The sequence below is a fragment of the Eublepharis macularius genome, chromosome 15 (genome assembly GCF_028583425.1).
Source record: "Eublepharis macularius isolate TG4126 chromosome 15, MPM_Emac_v1.0, whole genome shotgun sequence".
NCBI lineage: Eukaryota > Metazoa > Chordata > Lepidosauria > Squamata > Eublepharidae > Eublepharis > Eublepharis macularius.
This window is the reverse complement of record NC_072804.1, coordinates 46,299,241-46,323,296: the sequence shown is the minus strand read 5'-3', so window position 1 is coordinate 46,323,296 and position 24,056 is coordinate 46,299,241. Positions and strand designations below refer to the sequence as shown.

At 46.1% G+C, this 24,056-nt stretch overlaps 2 protein-coding genes across 3 annotated transcripts in view; one reads left to right on the top strand and one right to left on the bottom strand.

Moving 5' to 3' along the window:
* Nucleotides 1-6,622: 6,622 nt before the first annotated feature.
* On the bottom strand, nt 6,623-11,436 carry FNDC8 (fibronectin type III domain containing 8). The gene is made up of 4 exons (XM_054998820.1): nt 11,362-11,436; nt 8,490-8,834; nt 7,746-7,958; nt 6,623-6,738 (listed from the first exon to the last, which is right to left on the bottom strand). Exons 1-4 carry the CDS (start codon nt 11,362-11,364, stop codon nt 6,625-6,627), a joined length of 675 nt encoding a protein of 224 aa, XP_054854795.1. The 5' UTR covers nt 11,365-11,436; the 3' UTR covers nt 6,623-6,624.
* Nucleotides 11,437-22,958: 11,522 nt separating this feature from the next.
* HPN (hepsin) overlaps nt 22,959-24,056 on the top strand; it is a 29,092-nt gene continuing 27,994 nt past the window's right edge. For both annotated transcript variants that reach the window (XM_054999358.1, XM_054999359.1), the window contains exon 1: nt 22,959-23,164. The gene's annotated coding sequence lies outside the window, so the exon portion shown is untranslated. The remainder of the gene's footprint in view (nt 23,165-24,056) is intronic.

The following is a 24,056-nucleotide window of genomic DNA, read 5'->3' as shown; positions in this document are numbered from 1 at the left end:
CTAGTGGCAGGCCTGTGTTCCTCTGGCAGCTGTGGACCCAGCGAGTTGGCTAGAGCCAGGTCTTTGGCTCTGCAAGGCTATGGGGTTACTCCATGTGGAAACATGCTTCCAAGCTTCATCTGGCTGCTTAGGCCATTTTCACACGTCTTACTAGCCGCACAAAATCATACAAAACTCCCAGAACGACAACGTCTTCCTGGCGCGATATCCCGTCATGACGCCGGTTTGTGGCATAAACGGCACAAACCGGAGTCATGATGGGAAATCGCGCCAGGAAGACGCTATCGTTCTGGGAGTTTTGCACAATTTTGCACATCCAGAAGTTGTCGATGGTTGTAGAACCCAGGACTCCAGAGTCACTCTGTGCTGCAGGCTGTGGGACTGCTCGGATCCTGCAATCTGCTCGCCACTTGTTTCCCGTTCACTTTTCAAATCTGGGGATCAATTAAGCAGCTGGACCTACCCGGACAATGTAGCGGGCAGTCAGGCGTCCATGTGTCTGGTTGCCTGATGGCTCCCCAGAGTCTAACCTGACCTTTCCCACCCCCTCCTCACATTGATTCCTCTGGTCCACTTTCTTCTTCCCCTGTTCCCCCACCCCACCCTTATCAGCCGACGGTGGAATTTCATTTTGTCCTTTCTTTATTTCCATTCCCTTGAAGTGGAGTCAGATATCCATGTCCTGTCGCTACTCCCATTTTAGTTGCCAGATATCTCACTTTCATCTTGACTCACCCCCTCCCCCGTTATTTTTCTTGCCCCCCTGAATTCCATAGCTTTGAATTCCCTTAAAACTCGGTGACTTTTTTTATATCTACTTTTAATTCTAGACGATGTATTCTTGTAGTGTTTGGAGTTTCTTGGCAGATCCATTTTGGAATGTTTCGATATGGTAGGGTGCAAGGTCCAATACTGCAGTACCATAAATAGAGTGGAAAGGATTTGAGGGAAAAGCGGACCCCCTTCCTACTCTTGGAATCTGCTCAAAAGAAAAAGTTCCATGCCCTAAATGTAGATGTTGGATTCTCTGCTCTGTCGGCGGCTCCCTGAGATAGGATCCAGGCTTCATCTAGAAGCTGCTCACAATTTTCAGACAGTACAAGGTAGTTTTGCACCTTCATCTGTTGTTTACAATGTCCAGCACAAGAACCTGTGAACTAAATAGGCTGATTGTTGGTTGTTGCCTAGTCCTTTGCTCTGCGCATCACTCCACATGTTCCCACCCAGTTGTACATACTTTCTCTCTTCTTCACACTTGCCACCCCCCCAAGTTTTCCCCTTGTAAAAGCTTTCACTTCTTGCACATGAACACGTACATGAACCTCACTGCTATCTTGCGTTCTCATTCTCTGTGACACAAAATCCATCCTGAATAAAACTTCCCACCTTCCACTTTGATGCTGCTTCTACACTCCTCCTCTTCCCAAAAGTTGGGTACAATTTACCAACAATGATGCAATTAGGGGCAATCCCGCATGTTCCGGCATAGCGCTATACTTGCGCAATGAGGGCATCTTCCTGGCATGATTTTTGAAGTCATCGTGCCTCGAGAGTGGCATCGAGGCACGATGACGTCAGAAACGGCACCAGGAAGACGCCCTTGTTGCACAAGTATAGCGCTATGCCGGGACGTATGGAATCGCCCTAGGTTCCAGGTAAGTCCGGCACACTGATTGTTTTCATTCTACCTTTGGAATCCCATAACATTATCTTCACCCTTGTCTTTATCATTTTGAGCTGATTTCTCTTCCTTGGATTTATGCTTGTGTATTCTTGTTCCTCCGTTGGCTGTATTGAACTCCATTTTTAAATAATATAATATTTTACAGTTGCAACCTTTTAATTTGGATTGGGCTTATCTATTTTTTAAAAGTCAGACTGAACTAATTCTGCTCTATTTCAATTTAGATAGAACATTTGAGCTTTGGTGAAAGGCAGAATTACTGTTTTTCTTCTGTTAGGGATTTCAAGGGAGCATATTTTTTAAAAGGAAATGTTTTAAACATGATTTTAACTGTAGAAGCATTAAAATTATACTGCTGTAAAATTGCTACCAGAATGTGTTGTCTTTGCTATTATCTTAATTTAATTATCTGTCCTGATGAAGTGCATACGGGTAAAGAAGTGAAACCGGGCTACCCAAAGGGGAGGTAGGGATTACTGTGTCCTGCAGTGGTGAACAGAAAAATATACACTGTAAATTAAAAAAGAACCCCTCTCTGAGAGATAAGCTACAAGTGACGCCTTACACAGGTTGGACACTTGTCAGCTTCCCTCAGGTTTTGATGGGAAATGTAGGCATCCTGGTCTTGCAGCTGTAATGGAGAGCCAAGCTGTAAAACCAGGGCACCTACATTTCCCATCAAAACTTGAGGTAAGCTGACAAGTGTCCAACCTGTGTAAGGCGTCACTTGTAGCTTGGCTCCAAGAGGCTGAGTTGCCCTAGATCTGGGCTGTGGAAACAGCTGAACATCATTTAAAAGATGCAGGAGGATGGAATTTATAAGCTGGGTAACTTCTTGTGCAAATGTTGCCAGCGTACTAGCAAAGACCAGATGCAGACAGCTAATTTAATTTGGGTGTGTGGATCCAAATCTCCCACCATTAGCAGTGCTCAAGGAACCTCGTTTACAATGTTGTCAACGCTGAAGTCATCTCACTTTGAGTGGGAAACCACCATAACCAGTTTGTTCCTGCTTAGACCCTCCATGGTCATGGGCTCACTACTGTTTTACTGCAAACTGTGTTCAGACAGAAGAGTGGCTCCCACCTTGTGGAAAGAGCTCCCCAAGGAGGAGGGAGGAACAGCTGCTGCCATCCTTAGAAGTTTCCAGAATGTGCTATAAGATTGTTTTTATTGGCTAGGGCTTTGAATGGGGTTTGATCTGCAGGACCGGGGTTGCGTGTGTGTTATGTGCCGTCAAGTCGTTTCCGACCGATGGCGACCCTATGAATGAAAGACCTCCAAAACATTCTATCTCTAACAGACCTACTCAGATCCTGCAAACTGGAGGACGTGGTTTCTTTTATTGAGGCGAGCCACCTCGTTTTAGGTCTTCCTCTTTTCCTGCTGCTTTCCACTTTTCCTAGCAGGACCGGGGTTAATGGGATTCTATTGTATGATGTGGAATTATAAGCTGCTTTGAGCTACAAGGGAAAGATAGTTCTTAAGTCAATAAGGACCCCCTTTTTTCTTTCCCTCACCCCCAGCCACTGCCTGCAGTATCCAGCAGACACAGTATTGGGAGGGTGGTTTTACGCACAAGATGTTCTCTTTTACAGTTTCACAATGTGTTCCTCATTTGCAGCCCAAGTCAGTTGCCCCAGAATCCCTCATCCTGGCTAAAGGGCATGTATTCATTTGAGATATTTATTTTATTTCTTTAAAATATTTTATGCTGCCTTTCCACCCAATTAGGGTCCTTGAGGTGGCAAAAAGACATTAAAGGCCAACATTAAAAAAGAATATACACACATATAAAACAGTAGTTAAAGAATAAACGGGAACCATGGTCCCAAACAAAACAGAAAGGGCTTCACCTACTGGCAAAAAATGTTGGCAGAGCGTGAGAGACAAATCTCCCTGGGGAGTAAATTGCAAAGGTTTGGTGCTAAGCCAACCAATGCAACTTATAGACATAATTATCTCCTTCATTTTGTATTTACAACAACCAGGGCTTTTTTTCAGCAGGAACATGGTGGAACGGAGTTCTGGAACCTCTTGAAAATGGTCACATGGCTGGTGGCCCCGCCCCCTGATCTCCAGACAGAGGGGAGTTGAGATTGCCCTCCACGCTGCTGAGCAGCATGGAGGACAATCTCAACTCCCCTCTGTCTGGAGATCAGGGAGCGGGGCCACCAGCCATGTGACCCTTTTGTCCGAGGGCAACCCACTGAGTTCCACCACCTCTTTTCCCAGAAAAAAAGCCCTGACAACAACCCTCTGAGGAAGCTGAGGCTGAGCCAGTTTAGTGTAGTGATTAAGAGTGCGGGACTCTAATCTGGAGAACCGGGTTTGATTCCCCACTCCTCCACTTGAAGCCAGCTGAGTGAACTTGGGTCAGTCACAGCTTCTAGGAGCTCTCTCAGCCCCACTCACCTCACAGGGTGTTTTGTTGTGGGGATAATAATAGCATACTTTGTAAACTGCTCTGAGTGGGTGTTAAGTCGTCCTGAAGGGTGGTATGTAAATCAAATGTTGTTGTTATTGTTATTATGAGAGAAAGTAACTGGCCCAAGGCACACAGTGAACTTTCATGGCAGAGTGGGGATTTGAACCCGGGTCTCCTAGATTCTAGTCAGATATTTTCCTTCCCTACCTCCCCCAATGTTTTTGTGTCCTATTATCTGTCAGCTCACAGCTCTCTTCCTTTCTCATGCACACAATCTGCTTTCAAGATGCCCTCAGCCCATCCTTTGAAGGTTAATTCTGAGGACTGTTAAGAAAGGTGGACAGTTGCTCAAATCCTGAGCCCCAAATAGGGAGAGCTTCACAGTTACCAAGACAGGCCTGACTCATAACAATAGCCTAACAATGAAAAAGGCCAAGCGCTCCCACCCATTAAAATTTGCCCTCCCCTATTAATTGAATAAAGACAAAGTTTATCAAGAAAGCTTTTTTCAGTCTTCTACACAATCACATTTTGAGTCTATTTGTTCCTTCATACTGATGGCCGTGTGGTTCCTCCCCTCTTGTCACCCTGTTGCCTTCCCTTCTTTTGAACTATTATTGTAGCCCTCTTGGGCAGGGTCCTGGTTTTTGTTATTTTTGCATTTGTAAAGATCTGTGTACACCTGTGGCACCGCCCACCACTCTTTGAACAGCAACTGCAATGGGTTGTGAATCGAGACACCTAGAGGCAATATAGGCTTTCCTGGATTCTGGCAAGACGTATTGGTATGTATTATGGTCGTATGTATTACTATTGGTATGTAATACTGTAATACGGTGTGTAGTACTGTACTATTACTGGAGAAAAATAATATTTTGCAATTAAAAAAACATTCTGATGAAAGATGCTCAGTGCCCCCTGAGAGCTACTAGAAGGTTGAGGGCAGTTTTATAGGATGCCAAGGGCTGTTAAGCATTGAATTAATAAATAAAATGGAGGAGAAGAATTGACTAATTTGAGCCCCAGCAGTTAAACTATTCTGAAGGGGAAATCAGGGAAGGGGAATACTTATTTTAAGATTTATTTTACTTCATTTACACCCTGCTTTTCTCCCCAAGGAGACCCAAAGCAGCTTATTCTCCTTTCCTCCATGTTTTCCTCACAACAACCCTGTGAAGTAGGTTAGGCTGAGAGTGTGTGACCAGCCCATGGTCAGCCAACAAGATTGCATGCTAGAGTGGAAAACTGAACCTAGCTTGTCCGGATCCTAGTCTGTCACTCTAGCCGCTACACCACAATGGCTCTATGGCTCTAGGAATTGTTTAAGAAGTCTGACCCCTTTGAAGGTAAGTGTCAAAGTGGGGGGGGGGTCATTAAGATGAGGGGGCGCTGTCTGATTTTGGTTAATCTTCCTCCCAAGGGTTATTTCAGCAGGAAAGATGCAAAACCATCAATAAGGGATCTCAGAACAGGGGTTAAAATAGGTTTATGGGTTATGTGTCATAACTCTACTCTCCTATATACAGAGGAAGTGGCAAAAATATCTCACCATCTCAGATCACCAAACTCCAGGTAGGGCCTGGATTTCTTCTGGAATTACAAGTGATCTGCATAGGCTTGCCAATCTCCAGGTGGAAGCTGGAGATCTCCCAGAATGACAAGTGATCTCCAGGCTATAAAGATCAGTTACCCTGGAGAAAATGGCTGCCTTGGAAGGTGGACTCTATGGCATTAAAAGCAGCTGAGCTCCACCCCCTCCCCAACCCCCACCCTTCCCAGGCTACAAAATCTCCACGAATTCTCCTACCTGGAGCAGGTAACTCTAGATCTGCAGGTTACAGAGATCAATTTCCTGGTTGAAAGAAAATGCAAGCTTTGGAAGGTAGACTCTATGTCATCACATCACTGCTAAGCTGCCTCCCCCCCACAAAGTGTCCTCCCTGAATATCACTCCAGGAATGTCCCAGCTAGAGTTGGCAACCCTCCATCCATCTCTCACTATACCACTCAGGTTTGATGAGCAACTTTCTCCTTGCCTAGCTCCAGACTTTGGCATTCTGAGCTACAGAACAATTTTGTTATAGCATGAGATTGATGTGCTATGGAGTGTGGGGGTTAGGTTTGGCCCAATTGTTTATTGTCTCCCCTACAATTCACTGCAGTCCTCCAGTTTGTAAACTAATCCTGTTAAAGATGGTCAAGAGGAATCAACTGAAACATCTAGATTAATCAACTGCTTAAGCCAGTTAAAGTTTACAATGTCGAACTACAGATTCTCCCTGAGTGCTCACACAGTGAAACAATTGTGCGCATTCGTCACGGGTAGCCGTACATACCCATGTTTGATGTTATGGTGGTGTTTCCCCCCCCTTGTACAGCAGTGAGTTGCATCGAGGAAATCTGTTCTATGTGAAGCTGAGGCAGCAAAGAACAGTTCCAGGGAGACGTGGAAGGCAAGAGAGAGACGAAATATGGGATTAGGTGCCACCTTTTATTGTCCTGCAGTAGTTCCTCAGGAAGCAGGAAGGAAGATAGTTTTCTTCTGGGGCTTCGTGTGCCGTCGCACAACAGCGATAACGGGAGATGGATCCAGGGCCAGGCCTTTCACAGCTGGCATAGTGGCAAACTGCAAGAAGTAAAGGAGAGTGAGGGTTAGGGGGCGGGACATGTCGGCATATTTAAATGCCAAGCTGAAGATATGATGTGCTGTTGGGACTGTGGGCGAGGCAGTTGTACCGTTTCTCCCAGTTTCTCCCGTTACTCACCAGTGTGCTCCATGGCAATTACATATGCGTACATGCATCTTTAAATCTTTAATTCCTGGAGATTTGGGGGTGGAGCCTGGAAAGGGCAGAGTTTGGGGAGGGGAGAGAGCTCAGCAGAGATGGCATGTAGGATTCCCAGGTCCCTATACCTTCCTGGCCGGAAGTGGGGGGGGGGGAGGACCTGGGATGTATCTGGAATCCATCCCACTCGGCTGTGCATAATGATGTCACTTCCAGGAAGTGACCTCATTAACTGGCCCTGGATGTGCTCCTGTGCTATGCACAGGGTAAATTCAGCCCATTTGGGGCCAAAATTGCTCCCAGCGAAGCGTGGGAGCGCGCCCTTGGCCGGCACAATGACGTCCCTTCAGGAAGTGACATCATCGTGCCCTGCCAGGAGTGCACCTGGTGCATCCTTTCTCAGGTTGCCTGCCATTGGCAGGCGATCGCTAGGGTGTTTGCCACCTCCCGCTGATTGCTAGTGATTGGTGGGTAACGGGGCAAACCCCCAGGAGATGGCCTGCAACCGGTAAGCAGCTTTGAAGACTAATGGGATGCCATACAGTCTATTCTCTGAAGCTGCCATGTTCTTCCAGAGCAACCGAACTTTGTAATCTGGAGATCACTTATCATTCAGGGAGGATACCAGGCCCCACCCGAAGGTTGATAACAATAGCTGTACAGTACACACTCTACGTTTCTGAAGGCCTACACAGTACATACTCCTTACACCAAAGACTGAGGGCAAAGCTACAAGTGACGAATGACACTTGAACAGCAAGTGTATTTCTCCCTGTTCACTTGCGCTCCACTCAATCCACTTGCCGTTCAAGTGTCATTCGTCACTTGTAGCTTGCCCTGTGCTTACTTTATAAGGTTTGCTCCACTTCCCAGCCCCAGCCACATTGAGAGCTCGCACGCGGAACAGGTATTCGGTGCCAGGGGTGAGGTTCTCCAAATGTTCTTCTATCTGCGAACAAAACCACTTAATGCTCTTGTCTTGCCCAGTCTGTTTGGCCTCCTGTAGTTGTAGCTCATAGAAGGAAACCAACTCACCGCTGCGCGGGCCTGTCCAAGAAAGCTGTTGAGGAGAAAGAGAATCAAGCAGAAATTTTATCGAAACTTCGCAATCTGCTCCGCTAACAGAACTAGTTCCCTTGGTTTGTGTCCACATGGTGGGGATTATCTAACTCTTGTCATTATAGGGTTGCCAACGCCAGGTTGATAAATTCCTGGAGATTTGGGGGCACAGCCCAGGAAAGGTGGAGTTTGGGGAGGGATCTCAGTGGGATATAATGCCATAGAGTCCACCTCCCAAAGCAGCTACTTTCTCCAGTGCAACTGATCTCTGCAATCTGGAGGTCACCAGGAGATCTTCAGGCCCCACTTGGAGGTTGGCAACCCTACGGGCATTCACAGCAACAACGGGGCGCCCACACCTAGTTTTCCACACTACCAGCCAGCAACTGGGAACCCTGTCTGCGGGAGACGAAATGCTCCTGCCTGTGTGCTAAAGGCTTTCATCTTCTTCCTATGCTCGGTTTTACTACAATGGAAGGCCCGGCCCTGAGTCAAAATAATCAAGTGGCGCAAAGTTAGGAGTAGGCCGCACCTCAGCCCTGACGTTGCTGACGGTGTGCTGGTACACTTCGGGTTGCTGTGGCAGGTCCACACATACGGGTGAGTCCGAGCTGCTGTCTGACAAACTTGTCTCTCCGTCACTCACATCCAGGTCCACTGGGATGGCTGGCAGGCCGCTGAGGATGGATCGCTTCAGCTTGGGCTTTGATATATCTTTCTCCTGGACTAAAACCCCAGCCAGCAACTCATCCAAGGTCTGGTTTAAATTGCTGGTGGAGAAGGGAGGGCTGCTCTTTGGGGTCCCGCTGGTGCTTCTTCGAGGAGAACTGGATGTGCTGGTGGTGCTGGAATCGATGTCACTTCTGTACAGCTGAAACTAACGGGAAGGAAATTACGATCCAAGCAATTCTCACCGTAATGTCGAGCTTTCTCCTAGTTAGAAAGATACCTAGGCCGTTTCCAGACGGCTTACCTGGCTCCGGAACGTTGCGCCATCTTGTGGTGAAAACGTGGAATATCACGTTTTCTCGCGCGAGTTTTGCGCGACGTCGCATGACATTGTGCAAAACTCGCGCGAGAAAATGCGGTATTTTGCTTCTGTCTAGTCACCTCAGAGCCAAGCTACAAGTGACACTTGACACAGGTTGGACACTTGTCAGCTTCCCTCAAGATGGCGCAACGTTCTGGAGCCAGGTAAGCCATCTGGAAACGGCCCTAGTTAACATTTCCAGTGACTGCCAGCTAAAGACATCATGGTGTAGTGGTTAGTGTTGGACTAGGATCTGTGAGAAACAGGTTCATCTCCACGCTCTGCCATGGAAACTTGGGCCAGTCGCACACTCTCAGCCTAATTTACCTCACAAGTTTGTTGTGAGGATAAAATAGAGAGGAGAATTATGTAAGCCACATTGCATCCCCATTGGAGAGAAAAGTGGGGTATAAATAAAGTTAAATAAATAAACAGAGTGACCAGAAGTCCTCTCGTTCAGAGATCAGTCCTCTGAAATGTCTGGATTCTGCTTCTGTCTAGTCACCTCAGAGCTAAGCTACAAGTGACACCTGACACAGGTTGGACACTTGTCAGCTTCTCTCAAGTTTTGATGGGAAATGTAGGCATCCTGGTCTTGCCGCTGTAATGGAGAGCCAAGCTGTGAAACCAGGACGCCTACATTTCCCATCAAAACTTGAGGGAAGCTGACAAGTGTCCAACCTGTGTCAGGCGTCACTTGTAGCTTGGCTCTCAGGCAAAGTGGCTGTGGAGGCTCAATTCTTGAGTAGCCAGAGTGACCTGCAGTTGGGAGAAAGGCTGCTCAAACCCCCCAGGCTGGTTGGGGTGAACTTAAGGTGACAAACCCCCAAAAAGGAGAGCAAGAGAGGATTTGAAAAGTTCCCCATCAACGGTTAGCATCTGGACAGCAGAAAGAACCAACACGAGGCTGAGTTTTATTTCTGTTTAAATTGTAATAATTTGGGGCAAAGTTGCATCTGGGAATGATTATTAGCTGGTGCAAATTTTGTCCTCATCTGTCTTCTTAATTTTGTCCACACAAACATACCCATTCTGCTTCCTATGACTGCTAACTTCTCTACCGGATGTTCACCTCCCGGTGACAGGGCTAGCTCTTTTCCTAGATAACAGTTCTGTTGCCCTTAGAAGTTTCAGAAAACAGGTGTGGAAGGACCTTGGTCGTAGTGTATCAGTTTTGCACATAGTAGGTCCCAGATTCAATCCCCAGAATCTCCAATGGATCAGGTAAGAGGTGGTAAGAAAGACCTTAGCTTCAGATCCTGGAAAAATGTACCAGCCAGAGTGGACTTGACATACTCTGAAAAAGGGCCTGACTCAGGAAAAATTAGTTTCATCCGCCTCTTGATTTCATCTTGGAAGTGGGTCTTTGTGGGCCTACATTCAGCCACATGAGGAAAAGTGCTTGGATGTGTTTTCCCAGACTGAAAAGCCTGATCTAGGACCAACAACTGCATTATTTATTCATTTATTTCTTGTATACCCGGCCTTTCTCCCCAGTAGGAACAACAAAGCAGCATACATAATTCTCCTCTCTTCCATTTTATCCTCACAACAACCTTGTGAGGTAGGTTAGGTTGACAGAGTAAGACTGGCCCATAGTCACCCAACAAGCTTCCATGGCAGAGAGGAGATTCGAACCTGACTCTGTCTCCTGGATCCTAGCTAGACACTCTGCCAAGAAAGCTTGCTGGGTGACCTTGGGCCAGTCACACACTCTCAGCCTAGCCTATCTCACTATCTCACAGAATTTATTGGGAGGATAAAATGGAGAAGAGGAGAATGGGGTAAGCCACTTTGAGTTCCTGTTGGGGACAAAAGTGGCGTCTAGATGAAAAATAAATATCCAATAAACAATGCCAGAATGAATGCCCAATGCCCAAAATTTTCACAGTTATTAAAGTTAGAATCCCATTCTCTTTACAAGAGACTAGAAAATAAATGAAATCCTGCCCTCAAGTCATAGTTGACTTATGGCGACCCCTGGTGGGGTTTTCATGGCAAGGGACTAATATAGGCGATTTGCCATTGCCTGCATCTCCAACCCTCATCTTTGTTGGAGGTCTCCCACCCAATTACTAACCAAGGCCAACCCTGCTTAGCTTCTGAGATCTGACAGGATCAGGCTCTCTTGGGCTTTCCAAGTTACAAAAGACAGGATGTGTATTTATTTATGAATAAAGGAACGCCTCTATAGAGCCAAAATAGGCTTTATATTGGTATGCCATTGAGCTTGCTGGCGTGCTCCCCCCACTCCATTATCCCCCCCCCCACCTCTAGTGAGACAAAGGCCTATGTGTTCCCCATATCTGAATGATGTCCCGGCACTTCCTGCATAACGCCAGTGTTTCTGGACTTTTAAAAAGACCACACCTACCATTTTCTAGTGTGCAGGGAGATCGTGCCTTGTAGAAAGGAGAGCCTTTCCGCTGTGGCAAATTGGATGCTTGTTGATGGATAACTTGCATCTGTAAGGCTGCATCTGTTTATGGGAACAGGGGAATTGGCGTTCATCAGAACATTTAGAGTTAAGTAGTTACATCTCTCTTTGCCAGACGTCCTCTGACTTTTCTGCCTCCAGGAAACTCTTTCCAGATTGACTTGCTTGGCAAGGAAACCTTGTGCATTGCAAAGGATTCTGGGTCACGTATATTTTTATTTTAAAAAACAGACTAATAATAAGAAAAGAAAAAAGGGATTTTTAACATAATTATGTAAATCGGAAATAATTATATATAACAGAATAAGTAAAATATAAAGTATTTCTCCCCAGCATCTCCTTCGTTAATTTTTTAAAGACGCTATCTATGAGATACAATGATACTTATATTAAAGGTAAAGGTAGTCCCCTGTGCAAACACAAAGTAATTACTGACCCATGGGGGGACGTCACATCATGACGTTTTCTTGGCAGACATATTTATATTCAACATTTTAAGTTACCAACTTCATAACTCATCTCTTTCGCAACCATATTGTTAGTTTCATCATTGCTACATATTCAATATTATATACTTTTGTCAATTCTACATAGCCAATATAACTTTTAACAGATGGATAATATATCAAAAATACATTTAAAAAGTCTATTATATATCTCATAATAATTTTTTTTAAAGAAAATGTTTCTCCTCAAAAGACTACTTCTTTTTACATTTACATTCAAGACGTTTCATTTAAAACTAATTCTCATTTTGCTTTTACATTGACTGGGTCACATTTTATGGCATGCACGCTTCGCACATTACTCTGGGAAGATCTGTTGGGCCCTCCAACTTGCATCATAATTTGTTATTCAACAAATAATTAAATGATGGAATTCGCTGCCAGTGGACATAGAGATGGCCCCGTGCTTTCTTTCCTTGTGTGTTTTGGCTTGCTTTCCAGAAAGGCTTTCCAGACTACCATCCCCTCTGCCTCCAAAGCCATGTGGCTGACTTACCGCCCGTAGGATGTCTTGGTGCTAACAGTATCATCATCCCATAGGGGCTGTGAATTTGAAGGTCTAGCCCTGAAAGGTCACCATTTGCCTGCCTTCATTATGCCACAGTGTTACCCCCTCCCCATTGTGACCAAGCGTGCCACCTGCTCAGGGTTATGCTCTTGGAGCCTTTTATATGGACAGAGGAGCTAACTGAATCCAGGCAAAGTTATATTAGTGGTTTGTAGAGTTGCCAGCCTCCGGGTGGGGTCTAGTGATCTCCCAGAATTACAGCTACAGAATTCTAGATGCCAGAGATCAGTTCTCCTGGAGAAAATGGCAGCTTTGGATAAAATATCTACGATATTATATCCCGTTGAAGTTACTCCCGTCTCCAAATCCTGCCCTCCTTAGCCTCCACCCCTACATTTCCAGGAAATTCCCAACTCAGAACTGGCCACCCTAACTCCATGGCATCGTATCCCCGTTGAGCTCCTTCCCTCCTCAAGCTCCACCCCCAAATCTCCAGGAATTTCCCAACCCAGAGTTGGCAACCCTAGCCTTGCATCCAGCAGTGCGCAAGTAGAAACATAAATGGAATTAACACAGTTTCACTGCTGCAAGATAGTGTACAATATCCGGTGTTTTCCTACCTATATATTATTGTGCCCAGAAATGGTTTACACAATATTTTGCACAAATGGAAATGCAAGTGCGGAGATAACAAGTGTGACTTAGTGCATGTGGTTACTGTAGTCTTTCACTTGTGCTGCCACTTGCGCAAGAGCTCTAATGCACATGGAACTTTGTGCTGTATCCAAGCTATACAAAGAGCAGGTAATATTTCTGTCAGTACAATTTGATGGATAGGACAAGTATGTGTTCCTGTGACACATGTCACAACTAGAGGCCTGTTCCAGCACAAATAAGAAATGCAAACTCTACAAAGTCAAAACCTTGCTTTCAGGACAGGTCATGTTGCCAAACTAGGGACTCATATTATGTATTTGTGGGAAAGCCAAAAGCAAGTCATTCTGTACCCTCTGGTATTTCACAGCTGAAAACAGGGGAACATATGAACTATGTGTATTTTGTCTTTCTATCTGCGAGGTATGTTAGGCTGAGAGGAAATAACTGGCCAAAGTCATCCTATGAACTTCATGAAGGAGAGGGGCTTTGAACTCATTCCTCCCAAGACAGAGTCTAGTACTTTAACCACTATACCACACTGTCTCTTATATCTGGCTCCTTGTTCTTCTATCAAACCTAAGGCTTCTGTTAGATATTAGTGAAGGCTCTTTGTGATTTGCAGGGTGCCACTATATAGGGCTTAGGACAACCCCACAAAGGTCTGTCCTCCTCTGATGTTAAGACCAAGGCTGGAAGATATATGAGGGGAAAAACCATTATCTCAACAGTTAAAAATACTTAGGAGCTGCAGTATGGGAATGTAGAAGCTGTCTACTGCATAGTCCTTCACTGTTCACACATGGGCTTTTACATGTACATGCTGTAAAGACCACCTGCGTTCCTGTGTCCTGTCCCTCAGATATTTAACTTCTCAAGAGAAGGGGAAATGGCCAAACTCTGAAGAACTGCCTTGGCATTTCGAGCCCCCATCTTTCCATTTTCCCCTAACAAAAACCCACATACCCTTTTGCTTTGGGGTTCTTTTTTCTGCCCCCAGATCCGTTGAGTAAAAGCTTCTCCTCTGGCCTTAAAGGAAAGAGAGAGAGAGATGTTTGTTTTGGAGTGTGTGTGTTAGAGAACGAGAACAAGAGAAGGAGCTAGAAAATGCCTGCCGAGTGAGTGACATGGGCTACCAAAGAATCAGGCTTTGTTAAGGCAGATAAAAACCCAGAAATATGATCCAGGAAGGGCAGCGTCTGACAAGAATCATCCTGTATGAGGCATCTGAAAACGATGACAGCTTCCAAACTGCTCCGAGGCCTCTTACCAAAAGAATTGGGATGAGGCGAGGCAATTGCGGGCACAAGACATGAAGTAGGCCTTGGAGGTGTGGTGATGGTTGGGGGGCTTTCATGCCATCTGGCTTCCAGTAGAACCTCTGACCCAAAGTCTTCCTCCTATTATTTTCTCCCAAATGAACTGATACACAGGCAAGGGGGCTTTAAATCTCTCCTCCCTCCCCAACATCGAAAGCAACAGAGAATCTCGGCCAGTTCTCTCCTTACATACCTGCGCTGCTCACTCTAATTTGCTTTTCAAGGGAGTGGCTGTAAGGGCAGGGCTGTGCCAAACTCCCTTTGAGTGTTATCCTAAGCAGAGGCCACCCTTCTAATTCCATTGAAGTCAACCAGCTCAGAAGGGAGTAACTCTGCTTAGGATTGCACTGCGTTGTTAATTTTTGTCGTTAATTTTTAAAAATTGTTTTAGTATTTTGTACGTTGCATCCATTGTTTGAATTTTATTGTCATAAGCTGCTGGGAGCGCACCCCTCCGTTTTTAATAGAAAAGCAGTCTGAGAGTGGTTTAAGGAAATCAATGAAAGCCCTTCACTCCCGGGGCTGGTTTTGCAACTTTTTCCAGGAACAATTAAAAGGATTTTTAAGGTCTTAAACTACTTGGGGCTGTGGTACTTGGAGGAAGGGTCGTGGTTGGGAAGGCTGGACTTGAGAGGGCATTTCCAGTGGTGGCACCTTCCTGTAGAATGTAGTCCCCCTTTGAACTCACCTACCCAGAGGTCATTTCATAGAAAAAGAGCTGGAGGAACTCATTAGCATAATTCATTAGCATATGTCACACCCCTTGCCATCACCGGAAGTGTGTCATTAGCATAACTGATTTGCATATGCCACGCCTCCTGACATCACCTATCCTGGGTGTTTTGGACCCAATCCTGGCCATTCAGGGCTGAAATTGGGCCCAAAATGGCAAAAAGGGGCTAAAAATGGTTGGAAATGGGCCCAAAATGGTCAGGATCAGGCTGCTGCTGAGTGGGAGAGTGATCCATCACCCGTCAGAGGCCCAATCTGGGCCGTTTCGGCCCCAATCCAGGCCAAAACGGGCCCAAAATGGCCGAGAGTCAGGGGGGCGGGGCCACTTGACGTGTGACCTCCTTGGGGAACTGCCAGAACTGCGTTCCTGCGCATTCCCCCTCAAAATGAGCCCTGCACCTATCACTTACCATACTGTCTTTAAGGCACCTAGCCAAACATTCCTTTTTGTCAGGCTTTATATAAAGGCCTTTAAAAAAAATCTCTTTAGCTCTTTTATGGTCTGCTTTTGGTCTGAGTTCCATTTTACGAATATTTTAAGGTGCTCAGTTGTTATTTTGTATTCCTTTATGCACCTGGCTTGTTTTTAATGGTTTGATTTCAATTGCTTGGGGTTTTTTTCCTACTGATAATATAGCACCTTTTTTAAAAATAAGAGTTTTATTAAAAGGCTTTTACAGATTACTGAAAAACAATTAAAAGGAGAAGAAAAATACAATCAAAAGAGAGAGAAAAAAACCCAATCAAAATTAGGAATGAGTACCAATTTTCTCTGTGAAAAGATGTATACATACCAACAATAATACCAACACTCTTGGCGCTGCGTGATGATGTCACTTCTGTGATGTCATCACACAGGGTGGAGCGTGCCACCCTTGCGGTGCGCTGGTGGAGGCAGTGTGTGGGGCTGGGAAGCTGCCCGCGCCATTCACCTCCCCGCAGGACAGGGGGCAGCCGGCCGCCCACTGTCCTGCGGGGCAGGCAAATGGTGCGGGCGGCCTTGCAGCCCCCGCACTGCCTTTTGCCTGCCCCGCAGGACAGGGGGTGCACAGCAAGCCGGCTGCCCCCTGTCCTGCAGGGTAGGTGAAAGGTAGCACGGGGGGCTGGGAGGCTGCCCGCGCTGACGCCCATGCGCTCCTGGCAGCTGGCAGCTGCTCCCGGCGCCCCCTCCCTGGCAGCGCCGGGGGCAGACTACCCCCCCTGCCCCCCTTGATCCAGCCCTGCTCAGAGCTCTCTCAGCCCCGCCCACCTCACAGGGTGATTGTCCTGAGGATAATAATAACACTTTGTAAACCATTCTGAGTGTTAAGTTGTCCTGAAGGGCGGTATATAAATCATATGTTGTTGTTCTTGTTGTTATTCTCTTTCCACTTGCTAGCACACAGGGGAACATTGTTAAGGAATAGCAGTTAGGAAAGCAAGAAAAAAAAAGTTTATGCCCTTCATTTATACACCATTTTGCTCCCCAGGGGGACCAAAGTGGCTTATAACATTCTCTCTTCCATTTTATCCTCACATCCACCATCCTCTAAGGTAGGTTAGGCTGGGAGTGTGTGACTGGCCCAAAGTCACCCAGTGAGTTAGGTTGCCCAGATCCTAGTTTGTCATTCTAACCACTACACCATGCGCGCTTTCAAGAAAGACTGTATTCAGCCTCTATTTCTTATCTTCCTTTTTTCTTGTCTATTTATTTTTAAGAAACAACCCAGTGCCTTATTAACTGCCATATGTCCAAATGTACAAAAACACAGTTTCCCTACAGTTCAGTGTTTTCCCTACTGCATAAAACGGGTCCCACACCATGTTAGAATAAACGCCATTTCAAAGCAAAACTTAATTGCTATCCATTGCTGCCAACTGAAGAATTAATAAGCACCGTGTAGCATGTTCTGTGGAGTGAACCTAAAGTCAAAGCAAAATATGAAGGAGGAAAATAAGTTTCATGGAGGGATTTGATAAATTGTATTCTTGGCGGTCTACCACCCAAAGAAACAGACTTGGCAGGATTTGATTGAACAACAATGCACCATATTAATATTGGAACTGTAAATGAATGGCTGGATTTCTTTGTGCCTTGCCACCACAAACCAATAGATTGGATCCTACCAGCTTTTCTGCAGGTGGGAGATACAAATTTTGAATTCTCTGCTATGCCCAATCTCCCTGCAACTAGAAAACTTGCACATCTTTCCCCTATGCTTGCTTTCTACTTCCAAGGATTCCCCCCTAAAAATGTGCACAAGGGAGCAATCTGTCATAGAATTGCCCACCGAAGCAGTCTGCTACCTTCTAGCACCTAAGCATCCCCCCTTTATTTTGCTACATGTGGAGATTTAGTTCAGTTTCCTTAACTCTTGGTTTTAAAATTCCCAGCCTCCAAGTGGAGCCTAGCATTCTCCCAGAATTGTCAGTGATCTCTAAACTATAGAGATCAGTTCCTCTGAAGGAAATGGCAGCTTTGATAGGAGGACTCTGTTGCATCACATCCTTGCCGAACACTTTCTGCTCCACAACTTCCCTCACCCCAGACATCATTTCTAAATCTCCAGGAACTGCTAAAGCTAACTAGGCTTGCCTGGGAAAGTTGAAATGACTGAGGACACAAAAAACACTGAAGAGGCCTTTGCTTGTGTTCCAAAGAGGCCTTTGCTTGTGTCCCAGAGGAAATGTATTTAACCCTTTGTTGGCCTCTGTGCCCGTTCTCAAATCACAGTGCCACTTTTTTAAAGGGTATCAACTAGTGTTCACCTAAATCTCACCTGTCTGCCAGCGCTTCTGCACTCATCCATCTAATTTTTATCCCTCCTTCCTTCAATGAGTTTAGGGCCGCATAAAGGATTTCCCTTACCACTGTTTTAGCCTCACAACAACCCTGTAAGGTAAGTTAGGCAGAAAGAGAGAGAGACTGGCATCAAGGTCACCCCCTGAGCATCATGAACCTGGGTCCCCCTGAGCCTTTGGTGGCATCACTCTGCCCACATTCTTACACCAGCTTTTGAAAGAAGTGCAGCGTTTCCAGTTGGGACAAAAGAAAACAGTGCCGGAGGAAGGGCAGGCTTCTAAAATCCTGTGCCCAATTCTGGGAGGAAAACTGTGCCATTTGCTCGGATGAGGTGCCCAATTGCAGCCTTGCTGGGTAGAAGTGGAAGAGGACAGACAGTCAAGCCATTAAAAACCTCTGGTCTGACCTTGCCTTCCCACCCTGCTCCACAGGCTGGCTGTCCCAGGTAATCAGTAACGGAGCACGTTCCGCTCAAGGCTCCCTCCCTCTCCTGCTGGACTTAAGCCTAAACACTTTCCCCCCTTCCTGCCCCCTCCCACACCTGATGTGCACGTAACCAAAAGCTACATGACCCATTTCTTTTGGCAGCATTTCTGCCTGCTCCATATTCCTCCTGTGAAAGTCCTTTCCGGATACCCACAGTGAAAAGTGGCACAGATACTAGAGGGGGGAAAATACACACACACACACACAAACACATACATATAGGCTTTGACCTGATAATTGTTTTAATGATCTCTCAATTTTTAAAAAATGCAATTTGCATGGAGGCAGTGAGAAAAGAGTGGACGCTAATTGGACTGGAGAAATTTATCCATATATTTAGCTAATTTATAGAAAAGAGCAAGAGTCCAGTAGCACCTATAAGACTAACAAAATTTGTGGAAGGGCATGTACTTTCATAAGCCACAGCTCACTTCTTCAGGCCCATCCATACAGGTATCTGAAGAGGTGAGCTGTGACTCACGAAAGCTCATACCCTTCCATAAATTTTGTTAGTCTTATAGGTGCTACTGGACTCTTGCTCTTTTCTACTGCTACAGATAAACACAGCTACCCTAGTGAATTTATAATGTGCCTTTCACACTGAGATGGGAGATGGATCCAACAATTTTAAACAGTGCCAGAGGAACAATATACAGCGAGCAATATGAATACAAACAATGTGATAAAATTGTCGAAGGCTTTTACGGCCGGAGAACGATGGTTGTTGTGGGTTTTCCGGGCTGTATTGCCGTGGTCTTGGCATTGTAGTTCCTGACGTTTCGCCAGCAGCTGTGGCTGGCATCTTCAGAGGTATAGCACCAAAAGACAGAGATCTCTCAGTGTCCCAGTGTATGACCTACATCTTTTCCACACTGGGACACTGAGAGATCTCTGTCTTTTGGTGCTACACCTCTGAAGATGCCAGCCACAGCTGCTGGCGAAACGTCAGGAAGTACAATGCCAAGACCACGGCAATACAGCCCAGAAAACCCACAACAACCAATGTGATAAAACATAAATCCATGCAGTGTAACAAAACCAGATTACAAAATTAGGAAATGGCACAAAACTTTAACCTTTCAGCAACTCCTCCCTCCACACACCTTCCTGATCTAAATAATTCTCTTATTTGTTCTGCAGGGGAAAGAAATACAGATGTGATGCAAACACTGTTCATGAGAACTGCAAACCGCCCATCAAACGATCGACTACTTGCTCTCAGTGAAGAGGCAAGACACACTCGAATCTCTTCAGGCCATGCTACAAACCACATCTCACATTATTTATAGCTGGTGTCAGTTCATTTTCAGTGTGGCTTGTGCAGGGGCACTTAGCTGAGGGAACTGTGCCCCACATTAATGGGGTGTGGGTGTGGGGGGTCCCATTTGGATCTTCCAGGCACTAAAATGATGTCAAATTGCTTATGTTTGTTTCACCATTGTTTCAGCTCTGCACTGGATTTCTGCATGTTTTCAGATTTCTGCAACCTGCTCCCTATCGTAATGTTCAGCGCTTTTTGTCTGGGAAAAGAGGTGGTGGAACTCAGTGGTGGAACTTGACGGCACAATGACATCACTTTGGGTCAGCTGGAACAAGGGGGGAGTTTTAAAAAGTTTAAATTGCCCTCAGTGAAAATGGTCACATGGCTGGTGGCCCCGCCCCCTGATCTCCAGACAGAGGGGAGTTCAATCTAAGCTCCCCTCTGTCTGGAGATCAGGGGGCAGGGCCACCGGTCATGTGACCATTTTCAAGAGGTGCTGGAACTCCGTTCCACAGCATTCCAGATGAAAAAAAAACCTGGTAATGTTTATTGAAGACCTCATCTGTTGATTGTATTAAATTAAACTGTGCAATCCACCTTGAGTCCCAGTGAGAAAGGTGGACTATAAATAACATAAACAAATTGTTGGAAGAAGAGGATCTAGCGCTGTCTCTATCCTCAGGCTTCAGAGGGGGAGAAACCAAAGAGTTAGAAAGATAGAGAGGTCAGGGCACTCTGTTTACTGTTTACTGCTCTGACTGTGCTTTAATATGCAGATTGCTATTCTCAAGATTTCCTCCTCCTGACTTCCTCCCTCTCACTCCTTCTCTTCCTGGCTTTGTTCTAGGCAATACCTTTTCCTTCCTCCATCTTGGCAGCATGGATGCAGGCCTTGTCCTGGCATCCATGTCCATCCTTAGACTAGACAGGTAGTTAGGATCTGTCTTTCCTCCTTTCCTATCAGAGTATGGAGTTCCTGCAATAAAGAACTCTCATTTCTTTTCTAAATATAAACCAAATGTATGCCTTTATTATTTTCATTCCTGCACACACCAGCCCGCAGAATGAGCTCACAACCACCTATAATCACACTTCCTACACCACACGATAGACTCTGCTAACAACCCAAACATGGAATCCTTTAATTCGGTTTCTGGGGCCTACATAACGATTTATTTATCACAAATAAAATGTTTCGGGCCCGACTAGATTTGATCCCAGATCCGAATGGAAAACATCAGGAGGCTCTCACTTTCTTCCTTGGACACATGATGCTGCCATATACTGAGTCAAACTATTTTGTCTATCAGTTCCTGCATTGTCTACTCTGGCTGGCAGCTGCTCTCCAGTGTCTTAGGTCTTTCACATCACTCCCCTCCCCCATCTGATCCTTTTACCTGGAGATGCTGGGGATTGAACCTGGGACCTTCTGCATGAGGAGCAGAGGCTCTTCCACTGAGCCATAGCTCCTCCTTATAAGTGAACACAGATAGCTACCTGCCTTATACTGAATCTATCAATATCAGCCTTGTCTGCTCAGACTAACAGCAGATCTCCAGAGTCCTGGGACTTGCTCTGATGCTTTTAACGGGAGATGCAGGAGATTGAACCCTGGCACCTCCTATGTGCAAAACAGGGGCTCCACTCACCCACAGCCCCTTGTCTTCCTTAGACGATGTTTACTGGAATTTGGGAACCTAAAGGTATTTGAAGAGAAGGTGGAGGTATCTCTGCCAGTTCTTCTTGGCAAGCCCTGCAGGCTGAAATTCTTGCCAGCATTTTATGTGCGAGTGTGAGACGGATATGTTGTCATCAGCTCCTCCTTCCTTCGTGTGATGCTGGCAGGTGCGGTGTGGCGTTCGCAGGCACAATGGCTCCTTTGAGCAAGAAGCTGCCCAATGGGGGCAGGGAAGTGGATCCACAGCCTCTCTCCATAGGCAGCGCCTGCGTTCTAAGGCAGGCCGGCCAAAACAAGAAAATGGGACTGTGGGAGGACTCCCAGATCAGCCACAGGAAACAATAGCGTGGCTTGGCCAGTCGATTAAACAGCTCCCGCCCATCATCTTAGATTTAAAATCCTTAAACCCTGTTCTTTGCAACATACATAGTGTTTCATAATGGTTAGAGTGTTGCATCAGGAGCTGGGAGACCCAGGTTCGAATCCCCACTCCACCATAGAATCTTGCTGGGTGACCTTGGGCCAGTCACACACTCAGCTTAACCTACCTCATAGGGTTGTTGTGATGATAAAATGGAAGAGGGGAGAATGTGGTAAGCCACTTTGGGGGGAAAGGGGAGTTAATAAATATACACGTAGCACATGATAATGCCACTAAGGAGGAAATAGGAAAGAGAAGAGTATAGTCTGTATTGTTCTGTATTGTTTAGAACTTAATTAGCGGCAATGGAAGAAAGTGCCCCTGAGCATGTGCAAAGTGCATTTTCCTCCTTACTGAGTAGAGCAGAGCTCCCCCTTCAAGGATTAAGGAGGAAAGAATTCCAGATGAGAAGGTGGCAGTAAGAATATTAATAAAGAGTACAAGTTCTAGGCTGATTAAAGCCCTTGGCATCTTCTTTTCTAGAAATTAAGCTCTTTCTCCTCCTCCCTGACTACTCAAGGGACCCAACAAGAGAACCTTCTGATTCACTTTAGTGTTTCCTAGCGGTTAGAGTTAGCAGACTAGTAACTGGGCGACCACACAATCCTATTCAGATTTCACCTACTCTACGCCCACCGATTTCAACGATTTAGACTGGGACAACACTGCATAGGATTGCACTGCCAAGTTGAAATTCACCTTCCGCTTGGAAGCTTGCACGAGTAACCTTGGGCTAGTTACACTCTCTCAGTGCAATCCTAAACAGAGTTACTCCAATCTAAGACCACTGATTTCAATGGGCTTAGACTGGAGTAACTCTATTTAGGATTGCACTGTCACTCACCTACCGGGGAGGGGGCGGGCCAGGTACACCGCCTTGATTTGCTGGCTAGGACAAAACTATACAAATCTACCCCTTCCATCTGTTCAGTGATGGGTTCCACCTGCCCCTTCTATGCAATTCCACGTCCACTTCCAAATCCGCGAAGGAACCCAGGCGTCCTGGCTAGAAGCCTCTTTTTCTTTAAGCTCAGAGCCCACTTTCAAGAATGGGAAGAGAAGCCAGGCGTCCGGCCCTCCCCCCCCCGCAGGATTCTGACTCCGCCCCCTCCCCTTGAGCTGTACTCTCACCTTTCCCTGGCTTGGGGCTCCTCCCCGTTGCTGGCCACGCCCCCTGCCCCCCGCCCCCCAGGCTCCCTGCGGCTCAGTCCTCTCCCCAGGTGTGCCATCGGGCCCCCGCGCTCAGCCCTGCGCTCCAGGTGGGCAACCCCTGAGCAGCTCCCGCCCGGAGGCAACCTTCTCCTCTCTCCGCCTCCCCAGCCATGAAGATCGCACCCCCCCTTCGCTCGAAGACGAGTCCCCCGGGGAGCTCCAGCAGGAAGTGGGCAGTGTAGTAAGTACCCCTCCACTATTTTCGTTCTCCTTTGCCCTCCTCTTTAGCTCCATTCCTGGCAAGGGGTCAAGGACTGCATTTTATTACCCCCCATTGATCCCAACCGGCACTTAAAAATCTGTTTTCCCAGTTCTTTAACATTTCCCCCAATATGTTAATGAGCACCTTATTCTAGGAAAACACCATCGTTGATACCAAATTTTGGACTTAGTTGCATGCCTTCTCGGATAGCTGCCCGCTAATTTTTTTGGTCTCTTATGATTCATCAGACGATTTGTCCCTTACTGTTTTGAGCACGAGCACCAATAGTCATTGCGAGGAATTGAACTGCTTTGCGGTGCTGAACAAACTGCTGATATCTCAGTGTAGGAAAGTGTTGTTTTATTTTTAACTACATTACCGAACAAAGTAAATGTGTACAGATTGAAGACAGTAGCGATTACAGAAAAGGACGTCTTGGCGTTTCAAAGGTGCAGTCCTAAATAAAGGAAGTCACGTCTTCTAGTTTGTAAGATCTGAGCAGGGCTGATAATGATAGGACATTTTGGAGGTCTTTCATTCATAGGGTGGCCATAAGTCGGAAGGGCATATACACACAACACACACACAATCCTAAACAGAGTTAACCCTCCTGAATCGTATGCAGTTAATGGGCTTAGAAAGATGTAACTCTATTTAGGATTGCACTACAAAGTTTCTGGAAGATAGTTTCAGGTGCATAGCTGTTTTGGTTGGCAGAGCCGGGTCCAACAGCACCTTAAAGACCAACTAGATTTCCAGGGTATGAACTTTTGAGAGTCAAAGCTTCCTTCGTCAGTTTCTCGAATTCTTTGATGCAGATTTACTGTTGGCTGGCCCTGCTCGCTATTTGCCCAGGAGATAACGCATTCTT